This window comes from Bison bison, unplaced genomic scaffold, assembly GCF_000754665.1.
Source record: "Bison bison bison isolate TAMUID 2011002044 unplaced genomic scaffold, Bison_UMD1.0 scf7180017864374, whole genome shotgun sequence".
Classification (NCBI taxonomy): Eukaryota; Metazoa; Chordata; class Mammalia; order Artiodactyla; family Bovidae; genus Bison; species Bison bison.
Window position 1 is genome coordinate 802,575 of NW_011494946.1, and position 13,061 is coordinate 815,635.

The 13,061-nt window shown below is 45.3% G+C and overlaps 1 protein-coding gene across 1 annotated transcript in view; it reads right to left on the bottom strand.

The window, feature by feature from the left end:
- KCNH8 (potassium voltage-gated channel, subfamily H (eag-related), member 8) overlaps positions 1-13,061 on the bottom strand; it is a 492,651-nt gene that overhangs the window by 44,524 nt on the left and 435,066 nt on the right. Inside the window, exons 12-13 of the mRNA XM_010856748.1 lie at positions 4,798-4,836; positions 13-149 (exon numbers count right to left, since the gene is read on the bottom strand). Coding sequence (XP_010855050.1) covers positions 13-149; positions 4,798-4,836 — 176 coding nt within the window. The remainder of the gene's footprint in view (positions 1-12; positions 150-4,797; positions 4,837-13,061) is intronic.

Genomic DNA, 13,061 nt, shown 5'->3' on the forward strand with positions numbered 1-13,061 from the left:
CCTCCAGGCCGCTTGCTGCGAGAAGAGGCGGGTCCCCTGGTGTAGACGGGGGACAGGGAGGCTGTCTCCTCCCCCTCGTCCTCCTCCTCCTCGTCTTCCACGATGGATGGCAGTCTCTTCTTGATGCTGCCATTTCCCTTGGGCTCCAACTGAACCAGAGGATGACACAGAGGATGAGTACAGACGTGAAGAGCTTTTCAGAGGCACGCACCATTCACCAGTAACTCCCATCTGAACAGTCAGCTCCCTGGGAGACTTTAAAATGGAAGACTTCACAGACTTGGCTTTTACTTATTCAGGTGTTCAAAGTCTCCCAGTTTCTGATCTCTGCTAGGTTTATTCTCTCTGCTCTCCTGCTTTTGTTTGTTTGGTCTTTTAAACCTTCTTAGTGGGAGCTATGCGAAAGGTGCATTTTACCAGGTTTGCATCAGGCTTTTCATCAGCCTGTTATTTATAATAGTATATGATGGCACACTTTTAGGAATAAGACATTTTCAATTTTACTGAGAAGTCTTGGGCCTTGATAGTTTAATTAACTAACTAATTTCATGTATCCTTATTATTTTATTTTATTGAATTATGGTTGATATATAAAATTCTATCATGTAATTCACAGATATATAATACGAGCCACAATTTTTATAGGCTATATCCACTTACAGTTACTGTAAAGTGTTGGCTATATTCCTCATGTTGTGCAACATACCCCGTAGCTTATTTTATACCCAATAGTCTGCACCCCAACTCTCCCGCCCTGAAGTTTGCCCTCCCCCCTACACTGGTAACCATCAGTTTGTTTTCTGTGTCTGTCAGTCTGCTTCTTTTGGGGTATAGTCATTAGTCTGCTGCATTTTTTAGATACTTCCAGGTGTAAATTATCTCATACAGTTTTTGTCGTTTTTCTGTCTGACTGATTCCACTTAGCATAATTGGGCCTTGATATTTTAAAGCTACAGGGTCCTCAGTGGAACTTCCTGTGGATATCAACCAGCAAAATTATATTATCATGGAGAAGAAAGCTTTTTCCTATTTTGTATCATAGATGGAAGAAGATGAGAAGTTTCCTCGGTTCTCCTGGTTCCCACAAGTCAGGTGGTGGGAAATACGGCAAATGCTGTGATCTGCTCCCTGTAAAGGGCCTTGGGAAAGGCAGGAGCTGGTCTTGCCAAATCCTATGTAGAGTCCTTGCCTGGGGCCGTTCAGCCTCACAGGCTTAGAAGCGGCTAGGGAGAGTGTGGGCCAGGACAGAGGAGGTGATGATGAAGGGGCAGGCGGACCGGCTGCAAGGCTAAGCTGGTGGCCCTCGGCAGAGCAGCGGAAGAGTCTGTCTCCTGTTCCGCCCCAGACGTGGCTTCCCTGCTCCAAAAGGCCCGTTCATTGCCCTGCCCCTCAGTGTCTTTTATACTTTCTTATCAGCAATTTCTAATAAAAATAAAATCAACAGTGAACATCTAAGAGCACTATTCAAATGTCATGAGCTGTCATGGTTATTGCTTCACCTTAATAAACACTCGGTTCATTGGTGTGTGAATTTTACTGTAATAGTTATACATGTGTGTGTGTGTGTGTGTATGTATATATGGGCTTCTCTGGTGACTCAGCTGGTAAAGAGTCTGCTTGCAATGCAGGAGATGACCCAGTTTCGATCCCTGGATTGGGGAGATCCCCTGGAGAAGGACACGGCAAACCACTCTGATATTCTTGGCTTGGAGAATCCCAGGTGTACTTGCATCTATAGCGACTGACAGGCCCATTCAGTGGACGCCACAGCTTTTATAAGCAAAACAATCTTTGTACTTAGAAAGATTTTTTGTGTATTTTAATTTCATGGGTTAAAATTTCTTGAAGAAAGGGAAAGACTCATCTTTCCAACAAGATTCAAATATTTTAATTAATGCAATGCCATCAGTTCTTTATTCAACATGCCTAGTTGCTCAGTCTTGTCCAACTCTTTGAGACCCCATGGACTGTAGCCCGCCAGGCTCCTCTGGCCATGGAATTCTCCAGGCAAGAATACTGGAGTGGGTTGCAATTTTCTTCTCCAGGGGATCTTCCCGACCCAGGGATCAAGCCCAAGTCTACCGCATTGCAGGCAGATTCTTTAGCATCTGAGCTATGAGGGAAGCCCCTTTATTCAATAGTCATGGTTTTGACTTTATTTTGTTTTTCCCCCCACAGCATTTTAAATTCTGTGCTTTTAACAAAAGGTGGACCCATGTGGAATTGCAGAGGAACATTTGCACACTAGTATTGTGGAAAAGAACAGTGAGGTCATCCAGCCAAAGACAGGACAGAGCAAACATCAAAATCGATGAGTGTATTCTCTAATCAGACTTCTATTTACATTTGCACTGGCAATTTAATCATGCTTTTGTTTCAAGGAGGCTCCCTTGGCTCTAAGAGAATCTTCTGACTAGTAACCTATAAGATGCATGTACTCCTACAAGTTCATTTAACTTTCATACTTCCATTTCGTCATGGAGATTTGGCACGCTGGACCAGTTGTTTAGATCCTACCTCTTGTAATCGGGGCAGCCAACACAATTTATAGCAAGAATTAATTTCTGGACCATCACTGCAGACAGTACCCAAATTTATTAAATTATTAAGCACCAGCCCCACAAGCGGCTTCTGTGCTGGAGGAGTACCAGTTACTTTCTTGGGCCATCCGTATAGAAACACCCTCTCTCTTGTGCTGCTGGGTTCATCTGTGTGTACATGGCCACAAAATTTAACCACAGATCTTTCTTTCCCTTCTCTTTGACCCGTTTCTTCATTTCCCTCTCATCTTTCTCACAAAAGCTCCCATGGGGCAATTCCCACAGTCAAAGGAATCTCTAAGTGAGCTCATGACATTTTGCTGGGATAGTCACTTCAAACTCAGGAATGAGTCAGTCAAACCTGTCTTGACTAAAAGGAAAGCAGAATAAAGTCTAGCAGTTGAATGCACACATTTTTGGTCACACAGTCCTAAAAGTCCTACTTACTAGCTACAACCTTGATCAAGTAATGTGACTGTTTAAAGCCTTGGTTTCCTCATCTGTAAACTGGCAAGAGGAAGTTAAACCCTTAGTGATATGCATTTTGCTGTGCTGTGCTCAGTCGCTGAGTTGTGTCTGACTCTTTGCGACCCCACGGACTGTAGCCCACCAGGCTCCTCTGTCCGTGGGATTTTCCAGGCAAGAGTACTGGAGTGGGGTGCCACTTCCTTCTCCAGTGAATGTGCTTAATTAAATGCTTGCCCTTGTGATGATGAGGATGATCATGAAGAAAATGGAAAAAATATTTACATTTGGGCAGGTTCTACAGATAGTATTGGGATGTTTTACATAATCTAGCCTTATTTCTTAAATAACTCTTAGCGATGCACCTTGCCCAAAGATCACTTTTTCCACATTCCCTTTCCACGTGGTTTAGGCATGAGGCCAAATTCTGGGATGATAGTGTGTAAGTGGACCAGTTATAAGGACTTTTTAGGAAGGCTCCTAGAAGAAGGGGAGCCCCCATCTTGCTCTTTTACATTTATTGAGTTTCTAGTCTGGAACACTGATGAAAGGAATGGCTCTCCAGCAGCCATCTGAGAGAATGAGGAGATCTTAAAGAAGGAAGGCGTGCGTTGAGGATCATGCAGCAAGAAGGAAGTCTCTAGACCTGACTGACACTGCCATATTGCCCACCTCTGTCCTAATCCATGAGAGACAGACAAATATGTATTTTGTTAAAACCCCCGTTATTCTAGTGGCTTTGATACTGCAAATGAACAGAAAATACAGATTTTTTTTTGGAAAGTTAAGGGTGGTCTGTTCTTGGAAGGGATGTTCATTTTTAGAGTGCTGTGGAGTGGTGAAGAATTCAAATTGGAAAATCCAAAAGAAGGCTAAATTTCTCTTGACAAGAAAGAGAATATGGAAAGGGCTGGCAGAAAAGAGGTACAGTAATGAGGAAAGGATGCCTGTTGAGGAGAGTTTACATGGAGGACAGTTTTCCTAGTTCCTGGGGAGGGATTTTGTAGAGAAGGGAGAGGAAAGACAATTAGTGCCAGAGAGAAACGTGGCTGACGGCACTGAGATGCTTTAAGAGTTTTAAAAATGTTCCTCAATAGTAGCTCAGTTTGCTCCCCTCCTCCAACCATCTTCAGTCCGGTGCCGACATCTCTGTAACGTGTTCCGCAGCTGGATTTATTTGTGTGTCTCTGAGTGTGGGTGTGAAAGTTGGGGGGCTCTGTTTCACGAAGAGAACAAGGCAAGAAAAGGAGCCATTTACAGGGAGAAGGCGATGGCACCCACTCCAGCGCTCTTGCCTAGAGAATCCCAGGGACGGGGGAGCCTGGCGGGCTGCCGTCCATGGGGTCGCACAGAGTCGGACACGACTGAAGCAACTTAGCAGCAGCAGCAGCACAGGGCTCCTGGCACAGGATGATTGGCAATAAAAGTCTAGGTTATAAATCTGACAAGCCACTGTTTGGGGGGAAGTTTTCCATGAAATTGGAAGGTTCTGAAAAGTTGAGACTGACCTACAAGCTCAATTCTACTAAGATGAACACTTCAGGACTTTGATATTTTGGGCAGGTTTTGCTGACAAACTGCTTTTTAACAATACCAATAAGGCCTTAAAAAGATTTATGAGTTTCCACCTTCCTGTTCCCAGATGCAGGGAAGTCAATTACCACATCTCTCACTGGGAAGTGTTTTAGGGGAAGTCAAAGGTGAATACGTAAAATCTTCAAGTGGGAAACAGATTTGCTGGAAATCCCACAAATTTTAGATAAATATTTTGCTCTTTGGCAAAAAGCCATACCTGTGAGACTGTCGATTTGTTTGATAATCTTGATATCACCTGAAAGAAGAAACAGACAGAAGTTGTAACCATCACTCACACCCGGGAGACCAGCCCGCGCCCTGGGACCCTCTGCGGCTGTGTTTGCATCGGACGCACCCTCCTCAGGCAACGGAATAGAACGAACTACAAGGGACCAAAAATCAATGCGTGGTTGGGGCTAAGTGTGGACAGCAAGATAAAAAAGGCCAAAAAACAAAACAAAACAAAACAACCAGCTGCCACTTCTGAAGAGCCAGGAGCAAAAGCCGGGGTCAGAGAGAAAGCAGGGTCCTGGGCCTGCGCCCTGCACTCAGCACCACCACGGGTGGGCGGATCACCTGGGCTGCCTCTGGCTCAAGCCCTGGGCACAGTCCTTGCCCCACATAAGGACCAGCTTGCCCCCACCGTGGGGAGTGAGCAAGCGAGGGGACCTGTGGTCCATTCTTGGTTCTCTCTGTGCAGCAGGGGCCCCGATGAAGACTTGCCTGAATTTCTTGTCTGGCCTTTTATCAATTTCTATTGATTAAGGAAGCCAGGAACCCTGGATGGTAACACGGGTGGTGTGGGCCTGGGTAAAACACAGGAGGCAGGGAAAGAGATGGCAGTTCAGAGGTGATGGGGTGATTGGCCCACCCGTGTGGCCCAACAGAGAGAAAACACCCCCTGAAAGGTGCTGGGAGCATCTCCTGAGTCCGGAACAGGGAGCAGCAAATTTCCTGGCTGGCGTAGGGCACACCACTTATGGAAACCGCGGTCAGAGCGACGCGCTCAGTGGCTGCGTTTCCCAGCTGGGTGCTTTATTTGCTCTCCTTTCGTTCTCCATCTCCCTTATTCCTCTCCCTTGCCCTTTTGCTAAATTGTCTTGTCTTCTATGATTCTGCTCTCTGGTTCTTGTGAAAACAGAAACCCGTGGAACCGTTTCTTACTTAGTGTCATTTCTATCTCTTTATTCGCTTGCCCTTCTTACTTAAATACAGGTGGCTGATTCTTTATGTTCCATTTATTGTACTCTGTGGACTAGGATTGGAGAAGGAAATGGCAGTCCACTCCAGGATTCTTGCCTGGAGAATCCCATGGACAGAGGAGCCTGGCAGGCTACAGTCCCTAGGGTCGCAGAGTCAGACACGACTGAAGTGACTTAGCATGTGGACTAGGATTAGGATCACTACAGATTCTAATTTTCAATTTAATTGACTTTAAGATCCAATTGATGGTAAAAAATTTTTAAAAATGCTGTCGATTGAATTGTGACATGCCATCAATTATGACAGATCCCAATTTCAGAGATGTTAAAATGGGAAACACAAATGTGAAACATAGATTCAGTTAAGCTCAAAACACGTCTTGCATAAAATCAAACTACATTACTGTGGAGGAATACATTAGAAAACAGGCACCTTGCATGAAGTACAAAGAAGCTCTGCAAATTATAATATATTTTGGAAATATGCTTCGGGACTCATTGTTTTTTGCTTAGATATACTTCTCTCATTTTAAAGTGGTAATAGATGCTATGAATTAACATAACTGTATTCACATGAAAAAAACACGCACTCGGAAGTGATGTGCCCAGTAAGTGAGACGTATTTGCTAATTCCGCCACCTCCCTCACTGTGTTTTGTAGATGATTAGGGAGCTAGATCTGTTATTATTTACACACATGTCAGCATCATTATTGCTTTGTAAATATATGTTTCATCAATGTTTAATTTTATCAAAGCAGTCAACCCATTCTACATCTGTTTAGTTGCCTAAATATGCATTAATCAGTAGCATTGTAGACATAAGTTTTGCAAAAATTCCCTAAGCGGTGACAAATAAAACAGCTGAATAATTAAAAATGTGAAAAATAAAGCAAAATTACAGTGCTGTTGCTACTATGGTAGACATAATACTGTGTTTTTAGAAAAGCTTTTCAGTACAGTTTGGATGAGAGAAAGAGCATGCTAGGCGGATTCAGGAAGTCCGACATCTCCAGGTCAGAGACACTCTCTAAGGAATAAGAGAAAGGCACCGGCCTTAGCATCTTCTGGTTTGAGTGTGACTCCCAACCCCCATGGTTTACTACTAGTATGGTTCCCTGGAATTGCTGAACCCCAAGACTTTTTCTCTATCAGTGCTTCTTGGACTTCTGTGTGCACACAGATCACCTAGAGATCTTGTTAAAATGCAGGTTCTGCCTCAGGAGGTCTGGGGTGGAGCCTGAGACTTTGCATTCCGATGAGTGCCCAGATAATATTGATGTTGCTCGCCCCTGGGACACACTTTGAGTAGTGAGATCTTATAACCAATGTCACTGTTATTATCATCCTGTGTGTGCATGCGTGCTAAGTTGCTTCAGTTGTGTCTGACTCTTTGCGACCCTATAGACCCTACAGCCTGCCAGGCTCCTGTGTCCATAGGATTCTCCAGGGAAGAATACTGGAGTGGGTTTCGACTTCCTTTTCCAAGGGATCTTCCTAACCCAGGGATCAAACACACGTCTCTTATGTCTCCTGCATTGGCAGGCAGGCTCTTTACCACTAGCGACACCTGGGAAGCCCTATTACCATCCTGCCAGCTATCAATTCCTCGAGTATTCACTGGCATCAGCACTCTGGCAAATGCTGCTCAGCCACATCACACCTATGTTCACTGCAAATCCTGTGAGGTCAGTGTTCGTTATATAGCCAGCACTACTGTGCTAGGCTCTCTGAATAAATCATTTCATTCACATATATTATTAATCACATGTATTTTAAAAAGAATGCTCTGATATATTCATTCTGTTGACTAATATCAATAAAAGTGAAAGTCGCTCAGTCATGTTCGATTCTTTGGGATGCCGTGCACTATACAGCCCATGGGATTCTCCAGGCCAGAATACTGGAGTGGGTAGCCTTTCCCTTCTCCATGGGATCTTCCCAACCCAGGGATCGAACCCAGGTCTCCTGTGTTGCAGCCAGCTTCTTTACCAGTTGAGCCAAAAGGGAAGCCCAGGAATACTGGAGCGGGTAGCCTATCCCTTCTCCAGTGGTCTTCCCAACTCAGGAATCAAACCCGGGTCTCCTGCATGGCAGGCAGATTCTTTACTAACTGAACTATCAGAGAAATCCTGACTAATATCAATACTTCATGCTAATTCAGATTACCATTAGTGTAGAGAATACTAGTTTAATGGAAACTCAGTATTTTAACTTGGAGAAGGAAATGACAACCACTCCAATATTCTTGCCTGGTGAATTCCATGGACAGAGGAGCCTAGCAGGCTGTAGTCCATGGGGTTGCAAGGAATTAGACACGACTGAGCGACTACCGTGCAGTGTTTTAAAGCTAGAAGTGACCCTACAGAGTCTCAGCTATAATGGTTTATACACGTGTCAGACGATAGGATGCTTTGAGGAGGGTTCCTTAAAAAAACCAGGTTACAGAGACTCCAATCAGTCTCTTTCTATCAGTGGTGGGTGGGTGTGGGGCCCAGATCTCCAGGTCAGGTTTCAAACTAACGAGTTAGTCCAACTCCCTAATTAGAGATGAGGAAACAGAGGTCCAGAAACATGAAAACACTTGCCCAGTTCATGCAGCGAGTCAGCGGTGGAACCTTCTACCAGAAGCCACGCCTCCTGATTCTTAGTGACCAGTCAGCGGTGGAACTTCCACCAGAAGCCACGCCTCCTGATTCTTAGTGACCAGTCAGCAGTGGAACCTTCCCACCAGAAGCCACGCCTCCTGATTCTTAGTGACCAGTCAGCGGTGGAACCTTCCACCAGAAGCCACGCCTCCTAATTCTTAGTGACCAGTCAGCAGTGGAACCTTCCCACCAGAAGCCACGCCTCCTGATTCTTAGTGACCAGTCAGCGGTGGAACCTTCCACCAGAAGCCACGCCTCCTAATTCTTAGTGACCAGTCAGCAGTGGAACCTTCCCACCAGAAGCCACGCCTCCTGATTCTTAGTGACCAGTCAGCGGTGGAACCTTCCACCAGAAGCCACGCCTCCTGATTCTTAGTGACCAGTCAGCGGTGGAACTTTCCACCAAAAGCCACGCCTCCTGATTCTTAGTGACCTTCCGCAGAACCAGGAGTTTTCTCAGGTACCTGCTCCAGCAGTTAATGCTGTTTCTCGGGCTGAAAGACCAAGTGTCTGACGAACCTCAGAATTTAATCTGGTTTGATGGTTGTCACAAAGTAGAGTCCCCCAAAACTCATGATGCTGAATTACCCAAGTGTCTTGTTAACCCTTGGAGTCACAGATCTTTTAGGAAACTGGTTGAATTCTAGGCGTTCTTTCTCCAGTGGGGGTGGAGGAGAGAAACACAGCTATGACCTTGGGATGAAAAATGTTTATTGATCCCATTTTCTTGTTCTGAACTAAAAGACACAACAGTTTTGAAAGTTTTGATGAAGGCAGCTATCCAATTTTGAGTCACTCCCACATGAGTTTTTATACCCTTTAGACAATGAGAACTGTTGGTGCTCTCTAGTGGGGGTAATTAGGGGGGAAAAAAGACCAAGGTGATGGAGGTTGGGAAGACAAAAGGGAAGTAAGTCAGATTCAAGACAAGGAAACAGAGCTGTGGCAGTAAAGTTGTGAGCGAGCTCAGGAAGGCTCCCGTCCTTGGGCTGTGCCCTTCAGTCCAGCCGAAGGGACGGTGGAGGGTGGAGGACGCGCAGTGAGAGCAGAGGACGGAGCCCCGGCTTCCCGCGAGGCTTCAGACAGAAGAAGGAAGGTTCGTCCGTGCCCCCTTTCTTGATTCCGCATATAAGTGAGATTGGGACTGAGGAGGAGATGGCTGGATGGCGTCACCGCCTCGATGGGTCTGAGTAAACTCCGGGAGCTGGTGATGGACAGGGAGGCCTGGCATGCTGCGATTCATGGGGTCGCAAAGAGTCGGACACGACCGAGCGACTGAACTGAACCAAACTGAACTGATATGCGAAAAGGAACTGAAAAAAGAGTCAATACATGTTTATGTATAGCTGATTCACTTTTCTGTACACTGAAGCTAACAACACCGTGAAACAACTATCCTCCAAGAAAAGTAAATTTAAAAAAGAAGTAAGGCTTCATAACCTTGAAGACTGTGTAAGAAACTTTCTCAGCTTTGGTAGACAGGTTTTCAAAGATTCTTCTCTTTTTTCCCCATTCCTATCCACCTAAATTACTCTGTGAGTAATCTGGAAGCACACAGAGTAAGTCACAGAGTAATCTGTGAGTCCAGCGGGAGCTGGGAGCCTGCACTGTTACGCTGCAAAAATACTGCCCACTGTCATGGAGGACCGGAAGGGGAAAAATGGCCTCTTAGTCTTCAGAAGATTCTCTACAAAAAAAGGCAAACAAATTCACAATTTTTTAAACTGTGTTAAAAAGGCCCCAAGTTCTACTATTAAGATTGAATTGCAAACGGAAATCAAATATACTACAATTAATAGTAATTTTAGATGTGGCACGCACCATTGCATCCCTTAATGCTGCCTCTTTTATTGAATGAAGACACTTTAATAAGGGTTTTCACAGGTTCATACCTGATCTTGGCCATTCAACTCATGTTTTTTCTTAAGTTCTAAAATTTTCTAATAGCAAATCTTCCTCATGTTAGGATTTTTATGAATTCTTGTGGTTGGGAAGGGAGTGCTTTGATTTCTTTTGTCTCTCTCCCCCATCCACTAAAATCCTGTTTTGCTCTGACAATGGAGCTGTGACGGTGAGGTGTGGGGCCCTGCCTTTCGCAGGGGCTACAGGGCACCACCAGAAGGGACACGCAGGATGAGGCATTATCGGTGACTTCTGCCTTCCCTCCAGCGCTTCTCAAGGGGGTGTGCCACGGAGAGACTGACCACAACGGGGCAAGAAGGAAGCATCTGCTGGTGAGCCCACCACCCAGACCCAGCGCTCCGAACGGCGGCCCAAGGGAGGCAGGACATCCATCCCATCGTCTGCCTGCTCTGCACGTAGGACGGATAGGCCCCTGTGTGGCCTGCAAATGTCATCTCAACTACGGGCTCTCATAAGCCCCAAAGCAGCTAACTGCTTAATGGGGAAATGAGATGTGAATTACAAGGCTCTCTCTTCAACTGACTCGTGATATTGTTTGTTACTAACGCCACACTGATCAAGTCACAGGGTAGATGGAAGGAGCATACTCCCCCATTCAGAAAAGGGGGTTACCACAGCATTTGTCTCCTTTACTGAAGAGCAATGCTAACCAGCACTGGTGATCGGGATAAATAAAAGACGAATGAAGGATACTCACAAACAGCCCTATAGTTCACATAGTTAAGAAGTCCACTCTGACAAAGCCATGAATAACTGTCAAACCAACAGGTCTCATTTTTGACCTGCTGCTTTCTCTGGCAGGCTGAGTGGAGGTGCCACAAGCAGTGAGCAGCACCAGCGGGCGGCAGATACCAGGAATTAGAAACCTCCAGAGAAGGAGGAGGCTTTGGATGTGGGAGTGCTCATTTTCAGCTCAGCTCATCTGAGTTCTCACCACCATCTAATCTAAAGAGATATTTGAGGCTGGTCTGAAACTCAAGTGGGTAATGCAGTTTCTGTTATGTTTTCTTTGCTTTTTATCTAACTTTGGAATAGAAATGAGATTTTAATGAAAAGACTAGTAATTTTGACATTTCCTAATTTCACCGGGAACCTTGAGGTCAAGACAGACTATTAAAACTCAGAGGAGTAGTCTCTTCCCCTGTAACCACTATCGCTTCTGGTGCAGGATGCCCAAGTCAAGGAATCCAGCCCCTTACTGGTGGCTAGAGCTAGGGAATCGTTGCCTGAACCTGCGGTGTAGGAGGCACCACAAAAACTGTTCACTGATATAAATTATGGTGAAAGGTCTGTATGTGGGGAACGGGACCCATTTAGGGGGTCCTACAGCAAAGCAGTCAAGAGCTGGAATCACCACAGTCTTGTCACTTATTAGCTACACATCCCTGGGAAGCAGGTGATACAACAGGCAAAGCTGAGGTAACAAATAACGGACTAGATTTCAGTGGCTTAACAGAAAGGAATTTTGTACCTCATTCTTCCTCTCAAAAAGGATGATGAAAACTAAAGCTGTTTTGAGAATGTGTAAAGTTAACAAGCCTTGGAGGCCCAGCTGGCCGCATCTGACATAGTATCGCCTTGAAGAGAGATGTAGTACAGCAATCAAAAGCAACTAAAAAATAATTCTGATCTGTTTGTCTGTATCGTTCAAGATCCTTAGAGGCAACGCAGTGATGAACTGCAGTGAGGCCTCTGTAGAGTGGCCCTCCTTGTCCGTTCCCTTCATGATCACAGTGGTGCTCTCCAAGTTCCCTCACTGAGACTCTGCCCGCATCTCTCCTGTTCACTTCTGCTTCCTTCTGGCCATCACGTCCAGCGTTCTGCCAGAGGGGGCCCCTTTCTTCTGTCTCCAGGAAACCTGCTGGGCTTCCCAGTGGCGCAGTGGTAAAGAATCTGCCTGCAACTCAGGAGATGCCAGATCTGAGGGTGAGTCCCTGGGTTGGGAAGATCCCCTAAGAGAAGGGAATGGCAACCCACTCCAGTACTCTTGCCTGGGTTATCCCATGGACAGAGGAGCCTGGCGGGCTACAGTCCATGGGATCACAAAGAATCAAACATGATTGAGTGACCAAGCATGGGATGTGTACATATCTTATCACTGCAATTTAATGATCCACAAAGAATCCTTACCTATTGGTGCATTTGGTAAGTAGAACTGGACATGGAAAAAGAGACTGGTTCCAAATAGGAAAAGGAGTCCGTCAAGGCTGCATACTGTCACCCTGCTTATTTAACTTCTATGCAGAGTACATCATGAGAAATGCTGGGCTGGAAGAAGCACAAGCTGGAATTAAGATTGCTGGGAGAAATATCAATAACCTCAGATATGAAGATGACACCACCCTTATGGCAGAAAGTGAAGAGGAACTAAAAAGCCTCTTGATGAAGGTGAAAGAGGAGAGTGAAAAAGTTGGCTTAAAACTCAACATTCAGAAAATGAAGATCATGGCATCTGGTCCCATCACTTCATGGGAAATAGATGGGTAAACAGTGGAAACAGTGTCAGACTTTATTTTTTTGGGCTCCAAAATCACTGCAGATGGTGACTGCAGCCATAAAATTAAAAGACACTTACTCCTTGGAAGGAAAATTATGACCAACCTAGATAGCATATTGAAAAGCAGAGAGATTACTTTGCCAACAAAGGTCTGTCTAGTCAAGGCTATGGTTTTTCCAGTGGTCATGTATGGATGTGAGAGTTGGACTGTGA